Source organism: Cimex lectularius, unplaced genomic scaffold, assembly GCF_000648675.2.
Source record: "Cimex lectularius strain Harlan isolate CLEC.00 unplaced genomic scaffold, Clec_2.1 scaffold88, whole genome shotgun sequence".
Taxonomy (NCBI): domain Eukaryota; kingdom Metazoa; phylum Arthropoda; class Insecta; order Hemiptera; family Cimicidae; genus Cimex; species Cimex lectularius.
In genome coordinates, this window is record NW_019392660.1 from 963,371 (window position 1) to 989,519 (window position 26,149).

The 26,149-nt window shown below is 36.7% G+C and overlaps 2 protein-coding genes across 2 annotated transcripts in view; both read right to left on the reverse strand.

Moving 5' to 3' along the window:
* LOC106668015 (cadherin-related tumor suppressor) overlaps nucleotides 1–13,685 on the reverse strand; it is a 300,741-nt gene extending 287,056 nt beyond the window's left edge. The window contains exon 1 of the mRNA XM_014396378.2: nucleotides 13,562–13,685. The gene's annotated coding sequence lies outside the window, so the exon portion shown is untranslated. The remainder of the gene's footprint in view (nucleotides 1–13,561) is intronic.
* A 1,815-nt stretch (nucleotides 13,686–15,500) lies between these two features.
* On the reverse strand, nucleotides 15,501–15,963 carry LOC106668007 (adult-specific cuticular protein ACP-20-like). Its single transcript, XM_014396367.2, has 2 exons — nucleotides 15,840–15,963; nucleotides 15,501–15,777 (listed from the first exon to the last, which is right to left on the reverse strand). The coding sequence occupies exons 1-2, from the start codon at nucleotides 15,927–15,929 to the stop codon at nucleotides 15,544–15,546; spliced, it is 324 nt and encodes a 107-aa protein (XP_014251853.1). The 5' UTR covers nucleotides 15,930–15,963; the 3' UTR covers nucleotides 15,501–15,543.
* Nucleotides 15,964–26,149: the final 10,186 nt, after the last annotated feature.

The window sequence follows — 26,149 nt, forward strand, 5'->3', positions numbered from 1 at the left end:
AACTCTCGAGTGAAGACGGACCCAATAAGTGACCCAGTGCCAGTTCAGCATGAATTCAACGACTCGCAGACCAACACCCAGCATCAATTGTTATTGATGAAGTGTTTATAAGTTAAAAGTAATTTTAAATAGCAATTTCCCAAACAAGAGTTTTCCTTATTTTTATTCCAGTTAAGAGTTATTCTCCACACCAAAAATGAAAATTCTATATTTTTATCAAATTTTCTTGTTTTTATTAATGTTACATATTTATGTTATCAAGTTTTTTTGTTCACATATCTCAGCAGTGAGCATATCCGAACACATACGAACAGGGCCACCTTTCGTGACCGCTCGTTCAACTCACCGTATACGCCCTGGAATTGAAATCACTTGACATCCAAACCCGGAGATGAGAAAAAGAAACACGACCATCACGAACGCGGTTTTGACGAATCGACCGTTTCTTTGCTTTCATCCGCATAAATCGTGACGTTGGAAATTTTGATAAAGATCGACTCGGTAGAACCGGGTCGTTTAACCGCTTGCCGATCCCAGGGCGATTATCACGCGTAGGAGAAAATGGGCGATGGGGATTAAATTCGAGTCTCCTTTGCCACTTGAATAATAATGGTTTTAAATTAATTCTTCAAATGGTCATACATCGATTTGTTTTAACTGTTTTAATTTATTTTCTTCTTCCTTACTTTATCAATGGCCTCATTACAATAATACGATTTAAGATAAAAGTTGTCGATTATAGAAAAACCCAACAAACAAGCAAAACTTTCACGACAGAAAACAATTGACCTCTTTTTTAGAACAGAAACAAACACCAAGTCGTTTCAAGAAGATGTGATCGATTTTCAACCAGTCCGGCTCAATTTTGTGATGTGAAACACTCCCCGATCATGGCATTACCGTCATCGATCTTTCGCGTTTGATTTGGATCATTTCGTTTTATCAAACTGCTGTCACTGATCCTTCCACCAACCAACACCGTTTCAGAACGGTGATAATTGTCCCCAGATCGAACCGAAGATGTTACCTATGAGCCAAGGGCCTCAAACTGCCCAACAAATCATTTATCTTAATCAGTTATCTTTCTTAACAAACTGTCCTTTCCATAAGTAAAATAAAATATGCAAATTTTTGTAGAGGTGTTTTTGCTATAAAATTTTTGTATTTAATAATAATTCCGCTAATATGATTATGAATATGTAAAAATTACTGAGTTTTCTCTCGCACACTATGAATAAATCAATTATTTATTAATCTCCGACACTTGTTTCTTTTTTTTTATATCAAGTCTTTCCACATTTTTCGTTCTGTATCACTCTCCTTCTTTTAATTTTTGATCCTACCTCTCTTTGTCATTCACTCTCTCTGAATGAGTCTTAATTTCTCGCTATCTATATGTGCACATCTCGAGATAGATCTCTTCCTTTCTATTTTTTTCTCTATACTTTTTATATGCTGTTTAGTTTTCTCTATTTGGTTTTGTATAACTATTTATCAACATATCCTTATAACACTGTCCTCACTGTTTTTCTCTCCCACCCTCTTCCTCCCCCTCACTCTTTCTCTCTCTTTCTCTCTATAAATCACTCATCTGTCTATCTATCGCTCTCTTTCACTTTTTATCCCTAGTCGTTTCATATTTATTAATCTAACTCTTTCGCATTCTTTCTCTCGCTCTATCTACATCTACATATCATTCTCGTTCTCTCTTCTTCTTCTTTCTTAATGCTTCTCACATTCTTTCGCTCTCACTTAGTTCTAATTATTTTCCAGAAGCTATTTTTGTACTGTTTCTTGTGAAAATTTTATCGATTCAACCTGATATCTCTCTCTTACTCACTCACTTTCTCTCTCTCTCTCTCTCTCTCTCTCTCTCTCTCTCTCTCTCTCTCTCTCTCTCTCAATCACGCACTCTCTCTGTCTTTATCTCAATCACTTATCTTTCCAACTATCGTAATTTTTTATTTCTATGCCTGTTTTTATCTCCAGTTGTTCTGTCCGTTACCTCTCTCTGTAATTCAATCTCTCTCTCTCTCTCTCTCTCTCTCTCTCTCTNCTATCTATCTATCTATCTATCTATCTATCTATCTATCTATCTATCTATCTATCTATCTATCTATCTATCTATCTATGTATCTCTATTCCTCTTTCTCCCCACCTTTTGAATATCTAATCATGCTAATTTCATAAAATAACTTTCTATATCCACTCTTTCTCGCTTATGTAATACTTTTTATATGATTTTTGGAAATTATCTCATTTTGTAGAGTATTATTTACAAAATATGGCCCAATTCTATTAAATAAATTTTAAAAAAAACTAACAACTAGCTTTGTTGTTGTTTTTCTGGCACTACGCACGTTTCCAAAGGATGATGTAAAAGAGACGACATGTGCCGTTTTCACAATCTCGGCCTAAATTCATACTGAATGCGAAGCGAGCGCGGAAATGTGAATGTTAAGACGTCTGTCGGGGGGCTGGTGGATGCGGTGAAAGTGTCGTCGGTAGGCCTAAGTCTAAATATGGTGTCGCCGATGCCACGTGGATAATATTTTATGTATGAACTCCGGCCCAGGTGAAGGTGTAACAAGAAGCAGAGCCAACTAATCAGCCTGCATTGACGTATATCAATGGATCCATCGTAAAACAATTATTTCCTGGTTGATATTTCAACCGTTTGGAATCGTGGGCGATTGTAAATTTTTCAACACGTAGTTTTATTTTTCTCATATTTTTGAACTTTCAGCCGGTTGCATATATGAATAATTTTAAACTGAATTAAATCCGTTCGATCAGTCGGTCTAATATTTTACTAGTTCAGTCCTATTTCTCAGTAAAACATAAAGCTCCGACTCAATCGTATATTCAAAACGACAACCCTTTAAATTTTAATTCAGATTGACCCTACTAATAAAAAAGTCATAGTTTTGTGGTTTGTTGTTAGATGTATAAAATAACATTCAACGAAACGATAATAATTTTAAACCTGTCACATAAATTATTTAAATGCGAATGCATAATTCTGTTTCCTTCAATTCTCCCTTATTTGTGAAAACATGTGCAATCCTTTATACCGTTCATGCAACAGTGGATGATGCTGATTGACTGACATACATTCTTGATGTTTCGATTTCTTTTTCCTTTGAAAGACAGCTGCTTCATCGCGAAATGTTGGGATAGTTATGTTTTCTATAGATCAGGTCACCTAGGATCAGCAAGTGTGAGCGCCTAAGATGATGCCTTGTTCTACGTCAGCCTCAATTTCGAAGATATCGATGTAAGTATCTCGACTAACTTGGAACAAACTTTTTTCGAATGTGAGAGGTCGTTACACATTTTTTACACACTGATAATAAAATCATCGCATCTCTAGTTTAGAATCGAGGTAAATTATTCAAAACTGAAATTTTAAGGATACGTCGAATACCAACTTTACCAAACTTGCTAAAAATTGTTTGACTGATTGTTGAAAAAATTGATATCCAACACGGAAGATGGCGAGTTGGATTACGTGCAAGAATTGTCTAAATTTTCTTATTTCTATTGTCATGGCCACCCTAGAAAATAGTAGAAAAAAATTTATCTTGTACTCAGAAGATGATGAAAAGCTAAAACGTCCATGAAAAGCCAAAAGCAAACATAGACTAAATTACCAGAACCAGTTTGATTACTTGAAAGAATTGTCAAAATTTTCTCATTTCTATTGTTTTTGGCACCCTACAAAATAGTAGAAAAAAAGTGATCTAGAACTCTGAAGGAAACGAGAAGCTGAAACGTCTATTACTGGCCAAAACGGTAAACATAGCCCAAATTATCAGAACCATGGGGACAACCAGTTGGATTACCTGCAAGAATTGACCTTTTTTTCATTTCTATCCTTTTGTGCATCTTAGAATATGACAGAAAAACTTGATCTTGTACTCACAAGATGACGAGTAGCTGAGGCGTTATTAATGGCCAAAACAGTAAACATAGCCCAAATTATCAGAACCATGGGGACAACCAATTGGATTACCTGCAAAAATTGACCTTTTTTCATTTCTATCCTTTTGTGCATCATAGAATATGACAGAAAAACTTGATCTTGTACTCAGAAGATGACGAGTAGCTGCGGCGTCTATTACTGGCCAAAACGGTAAACATAGCCCAAATTATCAGAACCATGGGGACAACCAGTTGGATTACCTGCAAGAATTTAGGACATTTTCTCATTTCTATTGTTTTAGGCACTATACAAAGTAGTAAAAAAATTGTTCTTGGACTTTGAAAATGACGAGAAGCTGAAACGTCTATGACAGGCCAAGAGAATAAATATAGACCAAATTATCATAAACATGGGCACAACCACTTGGATTCCCTGCAAGAATTGACTTTTTTTTAAATTTCTTATAGTTTTTTACACCTTAGAAAATGGCAGGAAAAATTGCTCTTGGACTTTGAAGATGACGAGAAGCTGAAACGTATATTACTGGCCAAAACGGTAAACATAGCCTAAATTATCAGAACCATGGGGACAACCAGTTGGATTACCTGCAAGAATTGACCTTTTTTTTCATTTCTATCCTTTTGTGTACCTTAGAATAAGGCAGAAAAACTTGATCTTGTACTCAGAAGAGAACGAGAAGCTGAAACGCCTATGAAAAGTCAAAAGAGCAAAAATAGCCCAAATTATCAGAACCATGGACACGACCATGTATTCCCTGTAAGAATCGATAAAATTTCCTCATTTACATCATTTTGGTCATCTTAGGAAATTGCAGAACAAATTGATCTTGAAATCTTATGATGGCGACAAGGTAAAGCATCTAAGAGACCAAAGAGCAAAACTAATCGAACCAAACCGATTAGAACCACGGGTACAACCTCTTGGATCCCCTTCAAGAATTGTCAAAATTGAAATAACTAATAATTAAATGTCAAAAGGAGCAAAAGAGATTTTATAACTGTATCCTAGGTCTTTTTAACTAGGCAACTAGTTGGGTAAAAAGAAAGAGGAAGTCGTGTTGTAAGGACTAAAACATATGTGGTTTAATTGAAGACGTTACATCTGCCTAACTAGGCGTAATTGCTAATACGGTGGTCTCCGATGACAGAAGGTGTTTTTTTATCTTTTTAAACATAAAAGACATTTTAACTCGGTGTGTGATTCAGATGGGTGAGTTTCAGGGGGAAGAGCCCAAGCAGGTTGCTGGGAAAAGTAATTGTGCGACGACCTAGTCCAAGTGAACGAGGGTTTTTGCAGCCAACCGTGACCGAGTTATTGCCTCTTTAAAAGTAATATCCCCTTTCCGACCGTATCCGAAATGATAAAATTATTTTCGAGAGAATTATCTTGTTTTTTCTGTGTTCTTGTTTACGATTTTTTTTTCACGTTTCCTTTCTTTGAAACGATAGTGGTACACCAACGAACGCAATTAAAACAAAGAGACGAGAAAGAAACACAGCTAAGAAAATAGGTACTTTGGAAAGCAAAGAAAAAAATCCTTTCTAAGAATTATGATAATTTTTTGATGTTTGATATAGTTAAATTTTAAATACCTTGAAAATTTTATTTTGCCAACTATTCATCTTTAGCGTTGGATGTCGAAAAAGTGAAATAAGAGAAAATTGATCAATCCTTACAGGCAATCTAAGAAGTCGGCCCATGATTCTGATCAATTTGGCCTGACAATCCTTACAATTTTGATTTGTAAAAAATGCTTCAGTTTCTCGCCATCTTCAGTATTGGATAGCAATTTCTGTACTCATTTACTGATATGACGAAAAATTTAGAAATGAGAACATTTTTCCAATTTTTGAATGGAATCTAAGTAGTTATGCCCGTGGGTCTGATCAATTTGGTTTGTAATGTTTTGGTTTGTAATAGAAGATTCAGCCTCTCGCCATCTTCAAGATATCAAATTTGTGTACTGATTTCCTGACATGTTGAAAAAGTTAGAAATGAGAAAAGTTTATCTGGTTCTGATCAATTTGTTTTGACTATCCTTGCTGTTTTCGCCTTTAGAGGTGTTTCAGCTTCTCGCCATCTTCACTGTTGAATTTTTATACCCATGTTCTGAGATGGTTAAAAAGGTAGAAATGCGAAATTTTGGCCAATTTTTGCAGAGAAACCAAGTAGTCATGCCCGTGGTTCAAATCAATTTGGTTCATAATGTTTTGAATTGTAAAAGATGTTTCAGCTTCTCGCCATCTTCACTGTTGCATATCAGTTTTTATACCAATTTTCTGAAATGGTGCAAAATGTTATGATGTAAACATGCAAATTTAAAAAAAGTTGTAGTAGTAAAAAAATGAAAACTTGAAATCTTCTTTTCACCCATGTTGTCAACTTTGTTGTCTGAAAGCTATTCTAAAACCTTCCCGTTTAAGAATTTTACCTACTTGTTCTAATAATTTAATTAGGGAGGAAAACCCCCTGGGGTTGGGCACTCTCAACACGACACGCAAGAATGGCACAATTACACAGAAGACAAACACTTTGAGCCCTGAAAATGATCTCAATAAAGATCGAAACGTTGGCACGATAAAGAAAGTGTGTTTTGGATACCTACATCACACCAGACCGCATCTCACGATTTCTAAATAAATATCGATTAACGGTCACTAATCACCACACATTTTGCCAATTCTTGCAAGGAATCCAAGAAGTTATGCCCGTGCTCCAAATCAATTTGGTTTGTAATGTTTTGGTTTGTAAAAGAAGTTTCAGCCTCTCGCCATCTTCAGGGTATCAAATTGTGTACTGATTTGCAGACATGATGAAAAAGTTAGAAATGAGAAAAGTTTACCAATTCTTAACCTTGTAGAGAATCCAAGAAGTTATGCCCGTGGTTCAAATCAATTTAGTTCGTAATGTTTTGGTTTAAAAAAGTTGTTTAAGCTTCTTCCCATCTTCAGGATATCAAATTTTTGTACAGATTTGCTGGCATGATGAAAAAGTTAGAAATGAGAAAAAATTTTCCAATTTTCGCAGGGAATCCAAGCATTTATGCCCATTTATTATCAATTTGGTCTGACAATCCTTAAAGTTTTGATTCCTAAAAGTTGATTCAGTTTCCCGCCATCTTCAGTATTTGTACTCATTTGCTTACAAGACGAAAAATTAGAAATAAGAAAATTTTCCAATTCTTGCGTGGAATCTAAGTGATTGTTTCAGTGTTTTGATCACTTTGTTTTGACTATATTTAGGAGGAAATTCATCGGCTTCTTGCCAACTTCAGTGTGCAGGACACTTTTGACAGTATCCTCTTGCAGCAGCCGTAAAAGCCATTGAACTTTACCTATCCAGTGAACCTACCTTTTATCCCACGTAACAAACATTTCGTAAAATATCTCTAAAATGTTTTCCTTCAGATTCGAACCTCTCACATTCTTGCCTACTGTTCTTTTTCATCTTCATCTGGCCGGATTTCATTCTACAACTTTTTGTAGATTCTCAACATCAGCCCTTCCTCCTTTTCATCTAGTTTTAAATTTTTCAAACCAATGCCGTGCATATACTGATCAAGGACGTTTTATCCTGGTTAGGGATGGTTTGGGTTTTTTGTACTATAATGTCTTATGAGAATGTTTTGTCCTGGAGGAAACAGGACCACTCAAAGAAAGTTTAACAAAAATACGCAAACTTACAAAAGAAACAAACAAATTTTTTTAAACATAAAACCAATAGCTTCACACCAGGTAGAACCAGGGAGGGAATACGCTGGTCCATTGAAGTGATTAGCTTCTAAAAACTACGATAGTTTTGAGAAAATAATAATTATTTGTAAAATTAAATTATTTACCGTCCTAGTAATTTGAGAATTAGATAAAAGGTTACGTTTTCTTTGATAAACCCGACTATATTGGCTGAATGTTAAGCCTGATGAAAAAGTGGTTATTACGTTTAAAACTTTTCATAAGTTCCACTGGACATCCAAACATCTGGCTAAAAAAGGCTTCATTTTCGCCTCATTGTTCACAGCCGGTCGTATCCTCCCAAGTCATTAACTTTCCAAATGCAATCATTGTCAAGTCCCGGCCGGATTGGTTGCCTTTTATAGATTTTAGTACGACCCAACTGCCAGGGCGAATATAAGAGGTGCTATATACATAATGACGGCTCGTATAAGGGAAAACAACCTTTAATTCCGTCTTACTGGCTGGGAACCCCGCCAGGTCGAAAAGTTCTATTTGATTTTAAGGCAAGTCCGGAAGTGCTTTGTCCACTCCTGCCACCTTACCATTGTTACTCCTCGCATTAAAAAAAAATCGCCTATAAAAATCGATTTTTTTTTATTTTGCAATTTGGTAGTTACTGCTCGACCAAAAGACATATCCATCGCAAAAATAGCATGTCGCTTGTGGAAATAATTAGGACTGGGTAAATGCGACAGAATATGAGAAGGATTATGAAAGATGGAAAAGAGAGAAAGAGATGAAGAAGGAGAGAAAAAATTCGTGTAGATTAGTTAAGCCATTTCAAAGTTATCATCAGTTTGTAATTTTTGGAAAATAAATCATGAGCTTTTCCAAGGTGAAAATTACTTAAAGCAAACCTAACAAAAACCAACCTAATTGCTTTCAGCAAAAAAATAAATATAGAAATACAAGTTACGATTCTATAACGAAATGCTCCAGCTAAAAATGAGGTTAAATACCTAGGAATAATCTTTGATAGGAAATTAACTTGGAACCTTCACCTGCAACGTTCTATAGCAAAAAGTAAAATATCGCTAATGTCCTCAAGAAGAACCTTAGGAAAATCTTAGCGATTAAAACCGAAAATGGCCCATTGGCTCTACTCGGCAGTAATAAGACCCGGAATAACCTATCGATCAATAATCTGGTGGAACAAAGCTCATCAAAAAGTAGCTACCCAAACATTAGGCAGCATACAAAGACTAACAAGCCTATGTATCACAGGGGCAATTAGAACAACCCCCTACAAATGCATAAGAAACTGCTAAACCTACCTCCACTGGAAATATTTATACAAGGAAAGGCTAGGAAAAGCTCACTTAGGCTCCAAAAACAATCAAATTGGATAGGAACTAAACAATTCGGGCATACGACCATAATCAACAAAATCAGACACCCATTCTTAGAAATGGGGACTGACTATATCAACCCGAAAACATCTTTACGACATCCTATAAAGTCTCAACGATAAAGGAGGGGAAGAACACAGGAGAGCAAGAGATACTATGATATGGTATATAGATGGGTCCAAAACAAACGGAGGAACCGGATCAGGCGTTTTCTGTACAAGCCCAAAACATGAGCAATCAAACGCATTAGGGAAGCACACTTCGGTATTTCAAACAGAAATACATGCCTCAATGCCCTGGAAAATCTTAAAAGAGGTCACACTGACAAAAAAGCCTCATAAGATCTGATAGTCAAGTAGCCATTAAAGCATTAGCATGTAAAAGAATCACATGAAAATTAGTCAGTGAATGTATGCAAAATCTCCAAAACCTGGGGAAACAAAACAACCTGATGATATCTTGGGTGCGAGGGCACAGGGGAATTTTGGGTAACGACAAAGCAGACGGTCTGGCCAGAGGAGGATCTGCAAGACCATAGGCCCCAAACCTAAACTTGGGATAACAAAAACAAATATAGAATCATCCACCGCAGAATGGATCCGAACAAAACAAAAGAAGTGGATAAACTCTAGCGGTGCTAGACAGAGTAAACTTATGATGAAACAACCCTCACCAAGACTGGCAAAATTGTTGCACCTGGAGAGGGCTAAACTCAGAGAAGTGATAGGACTACTAACCGGAAACTGGGTGGGCATATACAACGGTGATCCCATCTGCAGATTATGTAATAAGAAAGAGGAAACAGCCACCCATATCATCTTCTAATGCGAAGCAACAGCTCAAATGGAGATTTAACCTAATATAAGGAAAAAACTTAGGGAATCAAATTGCAGCAGCGACAGTCTGACCTGATGACTTCTTAGGAGAAAGATAGAGTCTATTGCACTGAACTAAGGAACTAGGAAGGTACAATAAGCCAGAAGGCTGCAATGCCTGGGGAGCACAAAGCCCGCTTCCTAGTAACCTTTTTTTACCATATCATACCATACCAAGGCGAAACTTTTCTTTAATTTTTTTCTATTATCTCAAACATTCATATTCAGGCATTTTTTGAGCTGCAAAGAAAATAATATCAATTTTGATTCTCACTAAAAAAAATATTTTAACCTACTTTCCTTACGAATATAATTTTTCATCAATCAGCGACAAAGGTCGCCAAAACAATCATAATTTTTTAAAAATTGTATTTTAATTTTTTAATTTTTTTTTTCTTCAAACGCCCGTTGGCAAGAAAGCTCAGACACGTGTCTAATATTTTTCGACCTTGTACCACCAAAAAAAAGTTACTTTGAAATCGGTGATACTACCCACGTCTTTTGCCTCCTCTTGTCTGATTTCGACTGGTATCACTTTAAAGCTCACTTAAGTTCTGTTTGAACTATTTCTTCCTTATTTTCATTCCTTAGCACTTGTTTGAGCTCGTCCATTTTTTTAAATATTTTAAATGTACTAAATTTTCAAGAACAAATGTTTCCTTTTTAATTATTCCTTTCCTTCTCCTTTTCCCATTTCAATTTATTTTTTAACATTTTTTTTGGAATACGTAAAATCATTTTTCTAGTAAACGAATTTAAATTTGAAATTTAATTTTAGGCCGTAAGATCATTCTGCTCTCAGGCTTTGACCATTTGATTTTTTTTCGGCTTCACCCTTTTTCATTTTTTTTTTTTTTTTGCGTTCCTCTTCGGAAAAAGGGGAAAACATTGTCAATACTCATGGAAAACTTCGTCCAGAGTTATTTCCGCCTGTCCTAGAATCAGCCATTTCGGTGAGAATCATTGGCAAAAAATCTCACAATTCGACCAACTGAAACTGCGTTTGATCTTCGCTTAAAGGACATCTGGAATTTCACCTCAGGGCCTTCGAAACTCCTTCGTCCATCGATCTATCATCGTGAACCCATCATTCATCGACATCGCACATCAAGATCTGTATTTATTCAATCTATTATTTCGTGGTCCGATTGACCAAATAACTTCTTTCAATTAATTAAACTTTATGTAAGTTATTGGTTGAAATGAAAAAGACAGTGTCACGAGCGGGATTCGAACCCACGACCTTCGACTCAATACGCCGCTGCTCTAACCACTTGAGCTATCGTGACTTCGATCCACTCGGACACCAACACCCCATCTCAATCTGTATTTATTTCTTTTTGGTATATTTTTGTATGCAAGCTTGCTTAATCATTTTTTCAACCCAAATCTGCACAGCGGATAATTTAAGGAACAATTATTAATTTTATATTATACACTCCCTTGTTTTAGATTAGTTTGGTTTAGTTTCGTTCCAAAATTTTAATAGTTAATACTTATTATTTGTTAATTAACTACTTTAATAGTTTAGTTTACTTTAATCATTTTTTCTTAATTTCTGTTCACATTCAGATAAAATTGACTAAATTCAAACTTAAAATTATTTATTTACGGTATTTTTTCGTAGATAACTTTTGTTAATCAATCTAGTATAATATTTTGATTTGCAATTTATAATTTAATTTATTTTAATTTACTTATTGTTTGTTTGATCCAATTTATTTTTTTACTTTAAATTTAATTTTTTTTCTCGAAGATATGGCATGTTGATTTTATTGTTATTTCATTTACTTTATATCTCACGTCGAATGATAATATTACATTGCTTCAGATAATTTACAAAATGATTAATAATTTGTCATTTTCAATATTGTCTTCTTTAACACCCATTCATTAATTTTTATTTTTAATTCGTTATATGTTTTCTCCGCTGCCTCCTAGATTTACCTTTATCCTCTCAATCTATATCCGATTTCAGTAAACCCTCATCCATCATTTATTCCATTAATAATTTATTTCAGCCGTGTTAATTTCATTTAATAAATTCTTGGTGTTGATGTTCATTTTTGGGTAAAGAAGGATTTGTCCTCAGTTTTTTAAAAAAGACCCCCTCTCCCAAAATAAAATAAAATCCTTGTTTTATGTGCTTTATATTCATATCAATTGGTCAACTCATTGTTATATGAAAGGAAAAATATATTGTTTACTGACCTATAAATTATTGATTTATTTTGGGGGGGAGGAATTTTTCTAGAAAGCATGACGAAGAAATTTAGCTTTTCTTAATATTGAAGGTTGATTATTTGTATTATTTCCCTACTTCCTTTCTCACTCCTTCCAAATCAAACATATATAAAAAAAAACAATAACATTTCACTAACACACACGACACATAACTGTGACACATCTACACAGAAAACACTTTGAGTGAGTACAAATACTTTGATTAAACCTTCATTACTATGTGCATCACCTTTGTATAATTTAAAAAAATCTTTATAAATTCCAGTCCCTGAAGATGAACTCAATAAAGATCGAAACGTTGGCGCGATAAAGAAAATGTTTTTCTAAACCTACAACACACAGACCGCATCCCACATCTCTACTATAGTCGTTGATTATTATTATATCGGCGATAATTTCTTATTATGTGATTATGTCTAGTATTTTTAGTGCTTGTAATTGACATAGTAGTAAATCACAATTTAGGTATTTATACAGTGAAGAACCGGCACTGCCAGGTTAGTAAGGACAGGGTGTTTTCTGTAGGACAGCTGGAAAGCTTGATCTTCAGTCATTAAACGGCATACAAGATGATAAAGTCATAAAACGATTATGATTGTTATTATAGGAAGGGCGCCATCTGTAAGTAGGATTATCGACCTGGGATTATGAAGGTCATGAGACGAATGTCTCCGGGTCGGCCATATGGCCGTTGCCCCGTTCTCGAGGAGACGGTCCTCCTCGGACAAATCCGATCAAAGAAGCCCGTTAAAGAATTACCGAGGAAAAGAGAGAGTGATCCAGATCCCGATCAAAGGTCACGTCCTTCCGGCCCCATCCCATTAACCCCATGGACCCGGTAAGACTCGGTAATCTTGGCATCTTTGACCCGGGGAGATTAGCAGTATTGAACCACACCGGTAATTAAATAAATGACCCATGCTACCTGCCTTGAAGGCTTTTTTTCTCCCAGGGGTTTTTTTTATTATTAAGTTTTCGTTGGTTAAATAGCTTATTTTTTCCCGATCCGGAGTGTTGTCTCCAAGAGGAGCTGCCTAAAAACTGGTTTGATCCCCCCTTCTGCGCCTCTCTCGGAAGGGAACTTGAACCTCTTCGGCTCCTCGGGCACAAAATCGCCTCCTCCTATTAGTTACTAGTATTTTAACAATACACGCGGGCCGCGCTACCGGAATTAGGCCGTCCGGCATCGCAACGACTCAACATCATCACGATCTTCCGTTTATCTCGATACCGGGCGAGATGGCCGAAGAGATCTCAACCGGCTTCGATAAAACCACAAAAACCACAACTTTCAAACCAAAAACCACAAAAAATACATTTTCAAAAATATCAAAATCCATCATTGCTTATAAATAAAGAGAAAAAAAATATAGACAAAAAAGTAAATTGTAGGAGAAAAAGTCACCAGCTTACCTTATAATTATTGGTATTCCGATAGAAGCAGAATTTAGAGATATTAAAACAAACACTGATCACTGCACGGTCACTAAGAGGGTTCGAGAGTCTTGCGGGGGCTCTGGTTTTGAACTGGAGCCTCCAGGAATACAGGTATGCCCGGCGTTGCCAGCTCTACTTCACCTGAGTGCCCACCCCACCAACATTTAATCTCCTACCACTATTTCTTTACCCTTTCTTCTTCGCCGTCTCTTTCTCTCTCGCACTCCTCTTTCTGTTCTATCTGGAAGAAGATTGTCACTGGCTCTTCCCTGCTTCGCACCACATCAGCGCGATTGTTGAGTTTGTAGACTTTTTTTTCGGTTCACCCTCAGCCTGGATTTACCGTTGCGGTGAACTCTATTGATTATCGTCGGGATAAGCAGGCCAGCGGGGGGGCAGGGACTTCCTACTTTGCCTTTCGGCTTCTTAAGAGTTATCTCTGTGATTGCCAACTTGTCGGCCGAGACCTTTTTTCATATCTTGATTAGTTTTTTTACATTAAATATAAATGACTTTTTTAACTGTTACGGCCTATTGTTAAATCTATTCTTTCACTTTATTCTCTCCATGTTTTAATTACAGTCAAATTATCTCAACATCATCATTTAACCTTCATCTTATAAATAAATTAATAAACATTATAATAAAAAAGTTCAAAGTAAATTAAAAATTGTTAAACTTAATAAATTCAAAGTTTTTTTAACTTTTTTCAATTAATTAATCTTTATATCAGGTATTGGTAGAGGTAAAAAAGTCAGTGTCAAGAGCGGGGTTCGAACCCACGACCCTCGGCTAAATACGCTGCTTCTCTACCACTAGAGGCTTCCCATCTCAACCCCATCTTTTGAATTTTCCCTCCTTTTTGCCATTTTTTTTTTTTTAACTACAAAATTCAGTTTAAGAATTTATTTCAATTTTAATTTTGAACTTTTCTTATTTTTGGCCCGTCTTTATGAATGCCATTATTATTTTCAACTTTACCTTATAAAAATATTTAAATTATTCTACCATTTTCGGGGCATAAAAGTGATTTTAAAAAATACAATGTTGATTGTTTTTCTTGTCGGACTTTTTCGTTAAAACATGCTTAAAATTATTTCTATATTGTAATAAATCATCGACAATCATCACTAAATATGATGAAGACTTTTCAGTTTGTAAGTGCAAACAGCGAAGCACGTGTTATTTTTCCATTATCAGCAAGATATTTTAATCTATGCAAATAAATATGCAATAGAAAAGAAACAACGAAGAAATTATTATGGTAAAAGGTATTAATATAAGCACCTTGAAATTACTAAATCGTTTCCAAAAGAAATAAATCTTTAAAAAAAACCTTCCGTGCTTTCAGTCCGGAGTGAAAAAGATCAAAACCAAGTTCAACAAACCCTACATTTTTATTTTGTTGTTGAGAACTGGAGTACTGACTGGTCGAGCTGAAAGGCATGGAAGGTTGGCTATGGCCTAGGGGCAATAGGTTGAACATGCCACTCGCCTCGGCGCGGCGGGCCAACCTAGACAATTCCGATCGAAGAATTTATCCCCCAAAAGAAAAGAAAACCAATATAAAAAATCGTTTAAAAGACTAAAACACGTCGGTAATTACTTAAAGATGGTTAAATGTAACTATGGTTATCCTAAAATTAAGCTGAGGTTCTACAAAAACACTATGTAATAACTTTCCATTGTACTTCGAAATTCGTTCCCAATTCTTTGTGCATTGTGAGTAAGTGAGATGTACATAGAAGATAGAAAAGTATAGAGAGCGAAAGAGATAGATAGGGTGATAAAGAGATAGAGAGAAGAGAGAGAGAAAGTGTGGGAGAGAGAGCAAATACCCATGTCTTATATAAGGAAAATTTAAAAGATTTTAAGGAGTTTTTTATATTTTCATTTTAAGAAAGAGAGTAAAATTGTATAAATCATTCATTTTAATGGTGCCATTTTGTACAGGAAAATCACTGATGATGGTACAGAGGGTAGTGGTGGACGGCGTGTCCGACCCTCTTGACTTCGGCGTTGAAACCGTTGTGTTTGTCAGCGGTGTAATGGACTTCCCTGATAGTACCGTCGGGTTCTTTCAGCATGTAGAATCCCTTGACTTTGTCCCCTTCCCTGGTCTCGTGTTGGCTCTTGTAGTCGCCTGTGTGCTTGTCTTCAACTTTGTACTCGTAGCTGTAATGAGGAGGAGCCTGGAACAAATACAAAAATCACTGTAAACTCAAAGAATGTTCGAGTGATGTCCTCGGCGTACATAGTAGTCGACGTGTTCGTGGCCTCCTTCTCCACCGTAGACAGCAGAAGCGACAGCCATGCAGGCAGCAAGAACAACGAATAATTTCATTTTTTCTTCAAGTTTGAATTGTCAGAACCAAATCAAGACTGATTTTCACATAAGTTGGTCAGGCTTATATAGTCATTTCTCTTCCCCTCCGAAATAATTTTATTATATCATTACCAAATAGTTTACGCCTTTTTGATTCAGTTACCTCACATTCCTTCCGACCTTGTCTTAATTATCAAAGCATTAACATGTTTGTAACTGTTTGCACACCGAATTATATTCGAAAAACTTTTCAAAACGAGCCAAGATTCTTTTGATAGACCTTGTTTTTTGCGATATAGCTGATTACGCATTATTGTGAAATTTTAAGCATAAGCTTCAACCAATAATCTGCTTGATTGCTGCACTCAAATAATTCAGCACCATGGATCTCTCTTGAATGGATGAAAGAGTTAAATAGATAGTGATTGATTAATTGATCGATTAAAAGAGAAATAGTAAGACAGAATGAAGCAATGAGTATAATTTTATTTAAAAATCTAGCAAAATATAGATAGATAGCGAGAGAGAGAGAGACAGAGAGAGAATGAGAATGGAGAAATAAATATCGTTTTATTTAATAATTTCGCAAAAGATAGATAGATAGATAGATAGATAGAGAGAGAGAGAGAGAGAGAGAGAGAGAGAGAGAGAGAGAGTGATGGGGAGAAAATTATGAAGAGAAAGAGAGAGAACAAGAAAAAGAGAGAGAGAAAAAGGAGTCCAGACAATTAGAGGGTGGTCATAAAAGAAAGATAGACAGATAGAGGTAGATAGAGAAAGAAAGTAAGTAAGTGGAGAGAGAGTGACTGGGATCGAAAAAAATGGAAACTAAAATAGACTGAAAATAGACTGTTAAGGGGACATATAAAGATTTTAAAAAACTGAAGAGAAAGAAAGTGATATTTGGCAAATTTGGAAAAAGATGAGTGGTTTAAGAAGATAGATAGAGAAAGGGAGAGAGAAAGATAATGAATTAATCAATATCTATTTTCGCAAAAGAGAAAGAGTGGGAGGGGGAGAGTGGAGAGATAGAGAGTAATACCGACAAAAAGAAAATGAGCAAGACAAGCCTAAACTAAAAGCGATTTCATCAATATTTTTTCGACATGTATCAACATTTCTATCTGCTCACATTTAGTACTCAGGGCCAGTTGAACCATGTCCAATTTGTCCATTACTCCATAACCAATTTGTCTTAACAAAAGTTTGGCAAAACGTTTAACTCGAGTTATTGGAAAGTCTTTGCTGATACAAAATGAAACTTGGTTCACTTTAAACTGGGTTTATATAATACGCTACTCGTTGCTATCCCGTCGACGCTCTAGTTGTTATTTTGTCTTAGTTTCGTGCAAACAAGCGATATGGAAAATGAACAAATGGGTCCCACACGAGTTCGACGACGATGCCCAAGTCACGAACATTCTACGTAACTTGTTTAACAAACTTTTCGTCATTATTGAACAAATAAAGCTATGATACATATCCAAAAGCAGATTTTGATAGAAAAGTTCCCTCGTGGACTTGCTGAAGATAATAGTACTGCCCTCTTTTGAATAATGAGAAGCCTGTCTGTCTTATTGGCCGGTCGTCATAAATCAACACCTAACCCCAGGCGTAAGGAGATGTCTGAGCTATCTCAAAACTCGTGTAGTACAAAGGTGATCGACATGGCGGTTCAACTAAAAGTAAAAAGTGTATTAAAGGTAATTAAAAATTGAGATGAAAATATGTGTCACGGGTGGACTCGAACCAACGCTCTCTTAGCCTCTACACCTTCATTCTATCATTGAGCGTGAGTTAAGTCCTCGAAGGCACATCTCCACATCTCAACCTAAAACTATTAAATTTACAACCCTTCTTTAAATTTATTTTGCTATTATAATGTATCATATAAGCCTAGATCAAGGAAAAACTCCTACTTTTAATAATAATAGTATAGCGAGCGGGATTCGAACCCATGACGTCCGGATGGGTTCAATTCCCGCTCGTGACATTAATTTTTCATCTCAACCTTCTCTAATATTAAAAACTGGTTTAGATAACTAATTAATAAAAATAATTTTTAATATACCCCAAACTTTAGATGTGAAGTTTTGGGCTGGGATAGAGGGGTTTCACCGAGCTCAGTTTTGGGCCCCATGCTATTTTTTGTTGGCGCAAAAATAACTCTATCATTTATCATCATCTTCAACATGTTTAAAGCTTCTGTGTAAATCTTTCTAATGATTTTTATTTGTGAATTTAGTCGTAATTCCATTCGAAGAGTTCCTGAGGTCAGGCAGAAGATGAAACTTACTAGTTACTTCAAGGGTTTTCGATGCCTAAATCTAAATCGCCATGACAAACTTAAACACAAGTTTTAAATATAAAAATTGTGTTATAATAAAAACTATAAATACCTATAGAACATAGTCAAAGAATTGCTGAGGACGTTGCTGACATCCAAACTTCCAGTTTTAGCTTCTGCTCCTTCGATAAACCTGATTGTGCAGATAAAAGACACGGTTTTGAGAAAAAAAAGAGGAAAAACGATCAGCGTCCAAAGCCAGAGGAGCTATGAAATGGAATGGTTGACCAAATGTTCTACGAGGAAAGGAAACAGTTTCTGGTCATGGGTAGAAGAATAATGGCAAGAAAGGTCGGAAAATAGCGTTAAAGGCTAACCATCGGTTCCAAGCACCATGGACCAGCCAAACTATGAAATTCCACGGCAACTTTTCCAGTTACGTCCATACGTTTAAAATAAGTGTGGAGTCTAAGAGGATGTCGAGCACAAGATCTTCTTCTGAAGAAATCTGAGAAATAGCGAGACGCACTAAAAAAAAGCACTCGGCTACCTACAACAACCTAACAAACTTCTCAACTGTACCAGGCTTTTTAAAAAAATTCTATGATAATGCTGTGATAGATATTTTATTCGTGTTTATTTATTTGATTAGGTTCAGTTGATTTGCCATCATTCGTTAAGAAATTTTATCTCTGGCTGTTTTTCTTTTGATTTAAGGATAGGGATAGGGATAAAAGAGGAGACCTGAGTAGATCTATGAGCTCCCCTGTTTGTTTATAACTCACTGGCCAACTTTAGGCTGTTAAGCAACCTCCATTGCATTGCCAGCGATTCCTTATTGTAGGATCTTGCTTGTGGTATTTCATATCCAAGTTGAAAAGAACCTGCACCTACATAGACCTTCACAAAAACATAAAATGTGTTCTGCGGTCTGCTCTTCCTCGCAGTATCTTACAGTTCTGTCTGTACTTCTATCCGTGCACCTACTTTCTTTTGCTATGTCAGGAGTGCAACCAGAATCCTGGTTCGGTTGCAGTTGTCTTCCTGTAATTCCTTTGTAAGTTTTGCGGATGGCCCTTCTGTGAACCTTTTCGCGTGCCTCTTGCCTGTGGTATTGTTCCACCAGGTTTTGGACTCAGTAAGATGTATTCTCTTTTGTGACAAGATGCTAGGCCACAGTAGTGTTCAGGACCTAGAGAGTCCATGTGGACTTCCACTTTGGCCAACGTGTCAACTTTTTCGTTTCCTCTGTGCCCGAGCGCCCGGGGCCCATGCCAGGGTCAGATCATTAGTGTCACTGACTTCCACCAGGGCAACATTGTAAAATTGTACTATATACATGTAAATATGTTATAAGCCCTTCCAGATATTTCTATAAAAAGGGAAACCAGAAAAAGGATATCCTTCGAATTAGTTTCATTATATTTAAAGATGTATCATCTCCCTTACCTTCCTTTGGACTCCCCTAAGATCCAAAGAGACCTAAATTCTTCGAAACTGGTCCCACAAAAATTCACTCAACCTTGACCAAAACCTCTCTTGGTTTTGCTCAAATTTCCTTGGTTTCTTCCTTCACCAGGCCATTAACACCCATCTTCCTCATTACGCTACCCAGTCCATAGATTCAAATCCTCTTTCTAATCCTGCAATAACCGCCCATCACTCCTAATCCCCAGCATAAAACATGCACCTAATTAAATTCTAGAACTCCTTCCTCATAACTACCCTCACATTTCCCAAATTTCCCGTCTTAGTATTGCCTCCCTCGTCTAATCCCGTCGATCCTGGCTCCTCCTACAATCCACCCGTAAACCTCTGGTCTCCTCCTTCATCTTCGAATACAGCTGTGTTGCTTACGGAACAAAATAAGGGCCTAAGAAGATTAATGTACTGTTGTGTCAGGTTTATATCCGGCATCACCCGAGAGTCCAGGGCATCACGGCTGTATTCTTTCTTCTTTCTAACCTGGCTCTCCCCATAGTCTATATTTCCTTGGTTTTTCCTTCACCAGGTCATTAACATCCATCTTCCTCATTACGCTACCCAGTCCATAGATTCAAATCCTCTTTCCAATTCTGCAATAACCGCCCATCACTCCTAATCTCCAGCATAAAACATGCACCTAATTAAATTCTAGAACTCCCTCCTCATAACTATCCTCAAAGCCGCTTCCCTTACCTCTTTTAAACATCACCTGTATAGTTTAAATTTACTCAATAGGTCTTAAGTTTATCAACACAACAAGGTTTATTTTTGTGTCAAAATGTTATTAATTCTCACTTTAACCTATTTGTTATTCTAAGGTGACACTCCTGGCCCAAAATAAATTATTTTTTATTCTTCTTATAAATCTCTTCGCCTGCTTCATGCTTGGGGTGAGATTCATAGAAGGGACATCCACAAAACTTACAAAGGAATTTCTGGAAGATAACCTCAACCAAACCAGGATTTTAGTTGGGCTACAGAACACTGCCAAGCAAGAAAGCACATGCACCAAAAGGAGTACAAACAGTAGAAATACTGCAGATACTGTCAGGAAGAAGAGACCGCAGAACACATTTTATGTTTTTGTGAAGGTGTAAGTGCAGATTCTTGTAAGGACAGAAAAAGCCCCAAATAAGATCCTACACTAAGAAATCGCTGGTAAGGTGGTTGATTAAGAACCTGAAGCTGGCCAGTGAGTTATAAAAAAACAGGTGAGCACAATAGACCTACTCAGATCGAGGTCTATCTCTTTCATCCCTATCCGTATTCTTCTGATAAATGAGACCAACTAAAGGCCATAAGAAATTAAACCCACTCAAAAAATTATAATTTCATCATGCCAAGTAGCCGTTTGATCCGTCGGCATTGGGTCTTAACCACGGCGGTATGGAGGATACTTACGGATTTTGGTTGAAAGTTTTGATCTGATTTCAAGTTAAAACTAGTTTTAGTTTATTAAAATGTATGTGTTTTACATTACTTATTTACTCTAAGACAATGTGTCGGCTTGATTGTAATGTTTTGGAGAATTGGACCCATTTTAACAGACGCCTTCGCCTACGCCAGAAATCGCGTTTCACGACCCGGACATTTCAGGCTGTCTGCCCGAATAGGCCAGAACAATAAAAATTTCCTAATTTTTAAATGGTACACTTCCACGTTAATTAAACAGTGGGGTGGATAACATCCTGTTTTAATTCTATAGGAAACCACACGTAATTACCGACTTCCACAATGTCTCCCATTTCTTTTTATAATATAATTCAAATGGTATTCTTGCGGCCGTCCCGAAGGATTGTAAGGACTTACTCGCTAATTTGTATAAATTATATACTAACGTATCCACTAGTTACATGTTCCCTTTTGGTTACAAAATAAAATTGGAATTTACTTTCTAAAACCTAAGTTAAAAATGAAGTATAATAGTCGTTCTTTAATGATGAAAATTCCTGTTCCAATTGTGGTCATGTATTGTCATATAATTTATAAATTCACAATAAGAGTTTTTCCATTTCGTGGTCCGATTGACCAATTAACTTTTTTCAGTTAATTAAATTTTATGTAAGGTGTTGGTTGAGATAAAAAAGTCAGTGTCACGAGCGGGATTCGAACCCACGCCCTTCGGCTAAATACGCCGCTGCTCTACCACTTGAGCTATCGTGTCTTAGATCCACTTCGAGTGGTAGAGCAGGGGCGTATTGAGCTATCGTGAGTTCGAATCCCGCTCGTGACACTGACTTTTTTATCTCAACCAACACCTTACATAAAGATTAATTAATTGATAATAGTTTATGTTATTGATTATATAGCGGAATAGGTAACCCTTAGATTGTGAGGTATGCCAGGTTTTGGTCTGTATAGGGTGCGTCCGGCCTGTCAGCATCTTCCATCTTGGGTCTAAATCAACATTATTATGAGAAAAGATGGCGAGAAGCCTAGAAACGGACCCCACATATCAAAGGTAAGTTGGGGAATCAAAGGAAATAAGTAGGTAAGTAGGTAGAAAGATAGACACTCTCTCTTTCACCCTCCCTCCCTCTCTCTCACTTGCTGTCTCTCTGTCTCTGTCTGTCTGTCTCTCTCTCTCTCTCTCTCTCTCTCTCTCTCTCTCTCTCGCTCTCTCTCTCTAGCTATTTATCTCTCAAACTGTATCTCTCTATATATGTATCTATTTATCTGCCTATCTTATATACCAATCTAGAAGCAGAGAAAAAGAAAGGAAGAAAACAGATATTTGTAGAACGAAGATAAATAAGAATAGATAGATAGGCAGAGATAGATAGGGAAAGAGAGAGATAATAATGTGAAAACACTTTGCAAAACATTTTTGAAAACCATGAAATGAGTACCGAAATTTTGCAAATTTTCACTATTTACATTGCTTTAATCCGCACCAAACTGATACTAACCGAGAGTACAAAATGTGGGCATATAAAAAGGAAATTGTATCTTGGTTCGGATCGCTCCCAACAAAATTTGTCCTAGAAGTTTTATATTGTTAAAAGCACAAAATCATAAAAAAGCTTAACCATTAAATTATTATTATTACCTACATTAATAGCCAAGATATCAAATATCAATATCGTTCAATAGGTCGAAGAACATTTGAATAACAGAGTATATCTGGTTTATTTTTTATACTACATTTTTTATAAATATAAATATATAGTAAATCGTGATAATATGCGGTATGGGCAAAAATCTATATTTACCTTGAAAACAGTTTAAAAAATGTCGTCAGGTTGACCCAATCCTGATAAACATCATTTTTCAAGTTAGGGTTATTGTAGTTTTTATTGATTTTTTTTCTACCTATTCAATTTTATCGTGTTGTAAGAGCATTTAGCACGTTAAAATTTCGATTATGTTCGAATTCGCCCCACGCGGAATTTATCGTATTCGAGACGTTCGGCGTATATGTAAAGTGGTGATAGGACATGGGATGGTAGGGAGGATGACAGGTTTGATGAAAGCACTGCCTCATCAATTCGGGGCCTCTCTGGGAAAGCTCACGACCCTCATGAAGCCACCGGTGAAATAATGAGCTCCGTGAGTTGAAGGATGATCTGTGCGGATTTTTACACGTCCTTTTACCGTTGACCGCTCAAACCTCAACTCAAATACACACTTCGTCCTGTTTCCAAGCCGAAGATTTGATTTTTTTAGGCCAACTGATGATTTTATTTCAGGTAATTGATAGATTTTAATTAAGTAAAATAACTGGAAACTTTTGGGTCATGCTCAGTGATCTGAAGTAGGATAATAACTACAAACAGGAAATGCTATATTTATTTAATTTTTACATGAAAGCGAAAACCAATTCCGGGTGAAATCTAGGGTATCTTCTTACTTTTTAAGCATTTCATGATCATGATCTATTGCACCTATTGATAACCGGTTTATCTTTATTCCTTAGACCCCTTTTCCAATCAGCCATTGCCCTAATTAGAATCAAGCCAAGAAGCTCATTCCATTTTGATATCAAGTTTCGTATCTTTATGAATGTCCATGTAATTAAATATTTTCTCGAATCATATATGTGCGTCCGTTTAATTTTTAATTTTATTTTTTCCCACTATTTATTAATTAATCTATCAGATCACTTGGGATTATCTCAAATTGGTTTTTTTAAAGTTAAATCATGAATGAATGAACGATTTCATTAACTAAATTTTTTAGGGAGTAAATGAATTACGTTTTTGACAATAAATAGAAGCGGTACGGGATACCAAGGTCTGAGGTCATCGGTTTTCCTCGAGAAGTCATAGGCTTAGTACTGCACATAGTACTTAAGGCATCCATGGGCAGTATTGAGCCCATATAACTTTAAAAAACTCAAAAATAACTTATATTGAGAAAAAGAGAACTCAACGGCGGAAATAGGTTTAATGCAGTACGGGATACCAAGATCTGAGGTCATCGGTTTTCCTCAAGAAGTCATAGGCTTAGTACTGCACATAGTACACAAGGCATACATGGGCAGTATTGAGCCTATATAAATTTAAAACACTCAAAAATGAATTATATTGAGAAAAAGAGAACTCAAGAGCGGAAACAGGTTTAACGCAGTACGGGATACCAAGATCTGAGGTTGTCGTTTACCACGAGAAGTCATAGGCTCAGAACTGCACATAGCACACAAGGCATACATGGGCAGTATTGATCCTAAATGTTTATTGTCTCTTCACGTGCCTGTGGTTGAACCTATGGTACTGTTCCACCACGTTTTGGACTCATTAAGGATCCACTTTAAGATGTATCCTCTTTTGTGGCGGGATTCTAGGCCCCAGTAGGGTTCTGGGCCCAAAGAGTCCACGTTGGCTCCCTTTTTGGCCAACATGTCAACCTTTTAGTTGCCTCTATGCCCCGAATGTCCAAGGACCCATGCCAGTGCCAGGTCATTAGTGTCGCTGACCCATCCATGCATTTCCAAACACTCTTTGCTTTCGCCACGCATGAGGCTAAGGCCCTGAGAACTGCCTGGCTGTCAGAAAAAATGTCTATCATCCGGGAATGTATTCCTAGCCTTTTTATTTCTCTGACACATTGTTCAATCGCTATGATTTCAGACTGGAAAACTGTAGCATATTTTTCTAGGTTTACCGTCAGTTCGGTCTTGGGGTTCATACCAAAGACTCCAGCTCCTGAGCCCTTGTCGGTTTTTGGATCCGTCAGTACACCAGTAGGAATTTGCCTTTAGTGGTCTTCTTTTGGCTCTCTTCCCGTTCTGGTATCAATACTTGGTACTTTTTGGTGAAGTTTGGAGTAGTGGCATCAATTGGCATACCTGGAATGGCATCTGCTTGTATCTCCTCCCTCAGTTTCCATTATTTATTTACATGGCTTATCCTAGCAGATGGTTGTCCATTTATGAGCCTGTGGGGTGATCTGGCTTCTCCTTAGGTTAAAATGTGAAGTGGTGGGAGGTTTAACAAAACTTCCAGGGGCGCAGTTGGCGTTGTGCTCGTGGCACCAGTGACACTGAGACAAGCTTGTCCACCACACCACCGACCTATATATCAACATTGGTCTTCAGACACAGATTTATAGACATAGGGTGTCTGAAAGCTTACTAAATTTCCTGCCAAATTCCATAAATTTCGTATTTTGTATCGTTTTTTTCTCCTCGGCCTGATCTTACTCAAGATTTCACCGAAATACCTTGGTTGCAATTCAAATCCAACTTTCTTCCTCAACCACAGGGGAGTTAACAATTAAACTTGACTTCTAGAACCGCAAAGAAAAAAAATGGGGGTGGGCGCATTAGCTCGGACACCCTGTATATTGAGAAAAAGAGAACTCGAAGGAGGAAACACGTTTAACCCAAAAAATAAATAACGATAAAAGGCAGATCTTTTTCATTAACCTCACAGTGATTAAAATGTTTGTCAGAACCATCCGGTCGTAATATTTGGTACAGCCAAAAAAAATCTCGTTATCCAAAAGACGTTCTAATCCAAAAATCACGTGTCGTCATTTTTAATGAGCTTTCTATATACCCTGTTCACGTTATCCTCGATGGATAGGAATGGATTTTAATCCGTCAGTCTAACAAGCAATCGTCCCAGTTTTCACCGGCCCGGTTCGCCGAAGACGCTAATTTATGAGCAGTAGTTAAGGAGCTTTCTGCAAGGCTTGATTGCAACCAAATACTTCAAATCAAAAGTGATAAAGATGGAGTGAGTTTGTTGTTCAACTAAATCAAAAGAAAGTCCCCACTCGCAGTTTGTTTTCAACGTTCAATGTTCAATGGGAACTATCTTTTGAAGAGGTTAAATCATCTGGTTTGAGAAGATCCTCTGGCTCTTTCCAAATAGGTTTCAACCAGTTCGGAAATAATATGGCCTGAAGTCGAGCCGATAACGTTTCCGGTACAATGCGTCCTGTCATCCCTCAAGAAATTAACAAGAAAGCACCAGGGAGTGGGGGAAAATATGTGACAGGGTTGGCACGTCTGAAAGATCTT

Bases quoted from the DNA above. Each gene is read 5' to 3' on its own strand.
- LOC106668007 (XM_014396367.2), bottom strand. From the start codon at position 15,929: ATGAAATTATTCGTTGTTCTTGCTGCCTGCATGGCTGTCGCTTCTGCT. The intron at 15,778-15,839 runs GTACGCCGAGGA...TATTTGTTCCAG, and splicing joins ACGAACACGTCGACTACTAT to GCTCCTCCTCATTACAGCTA.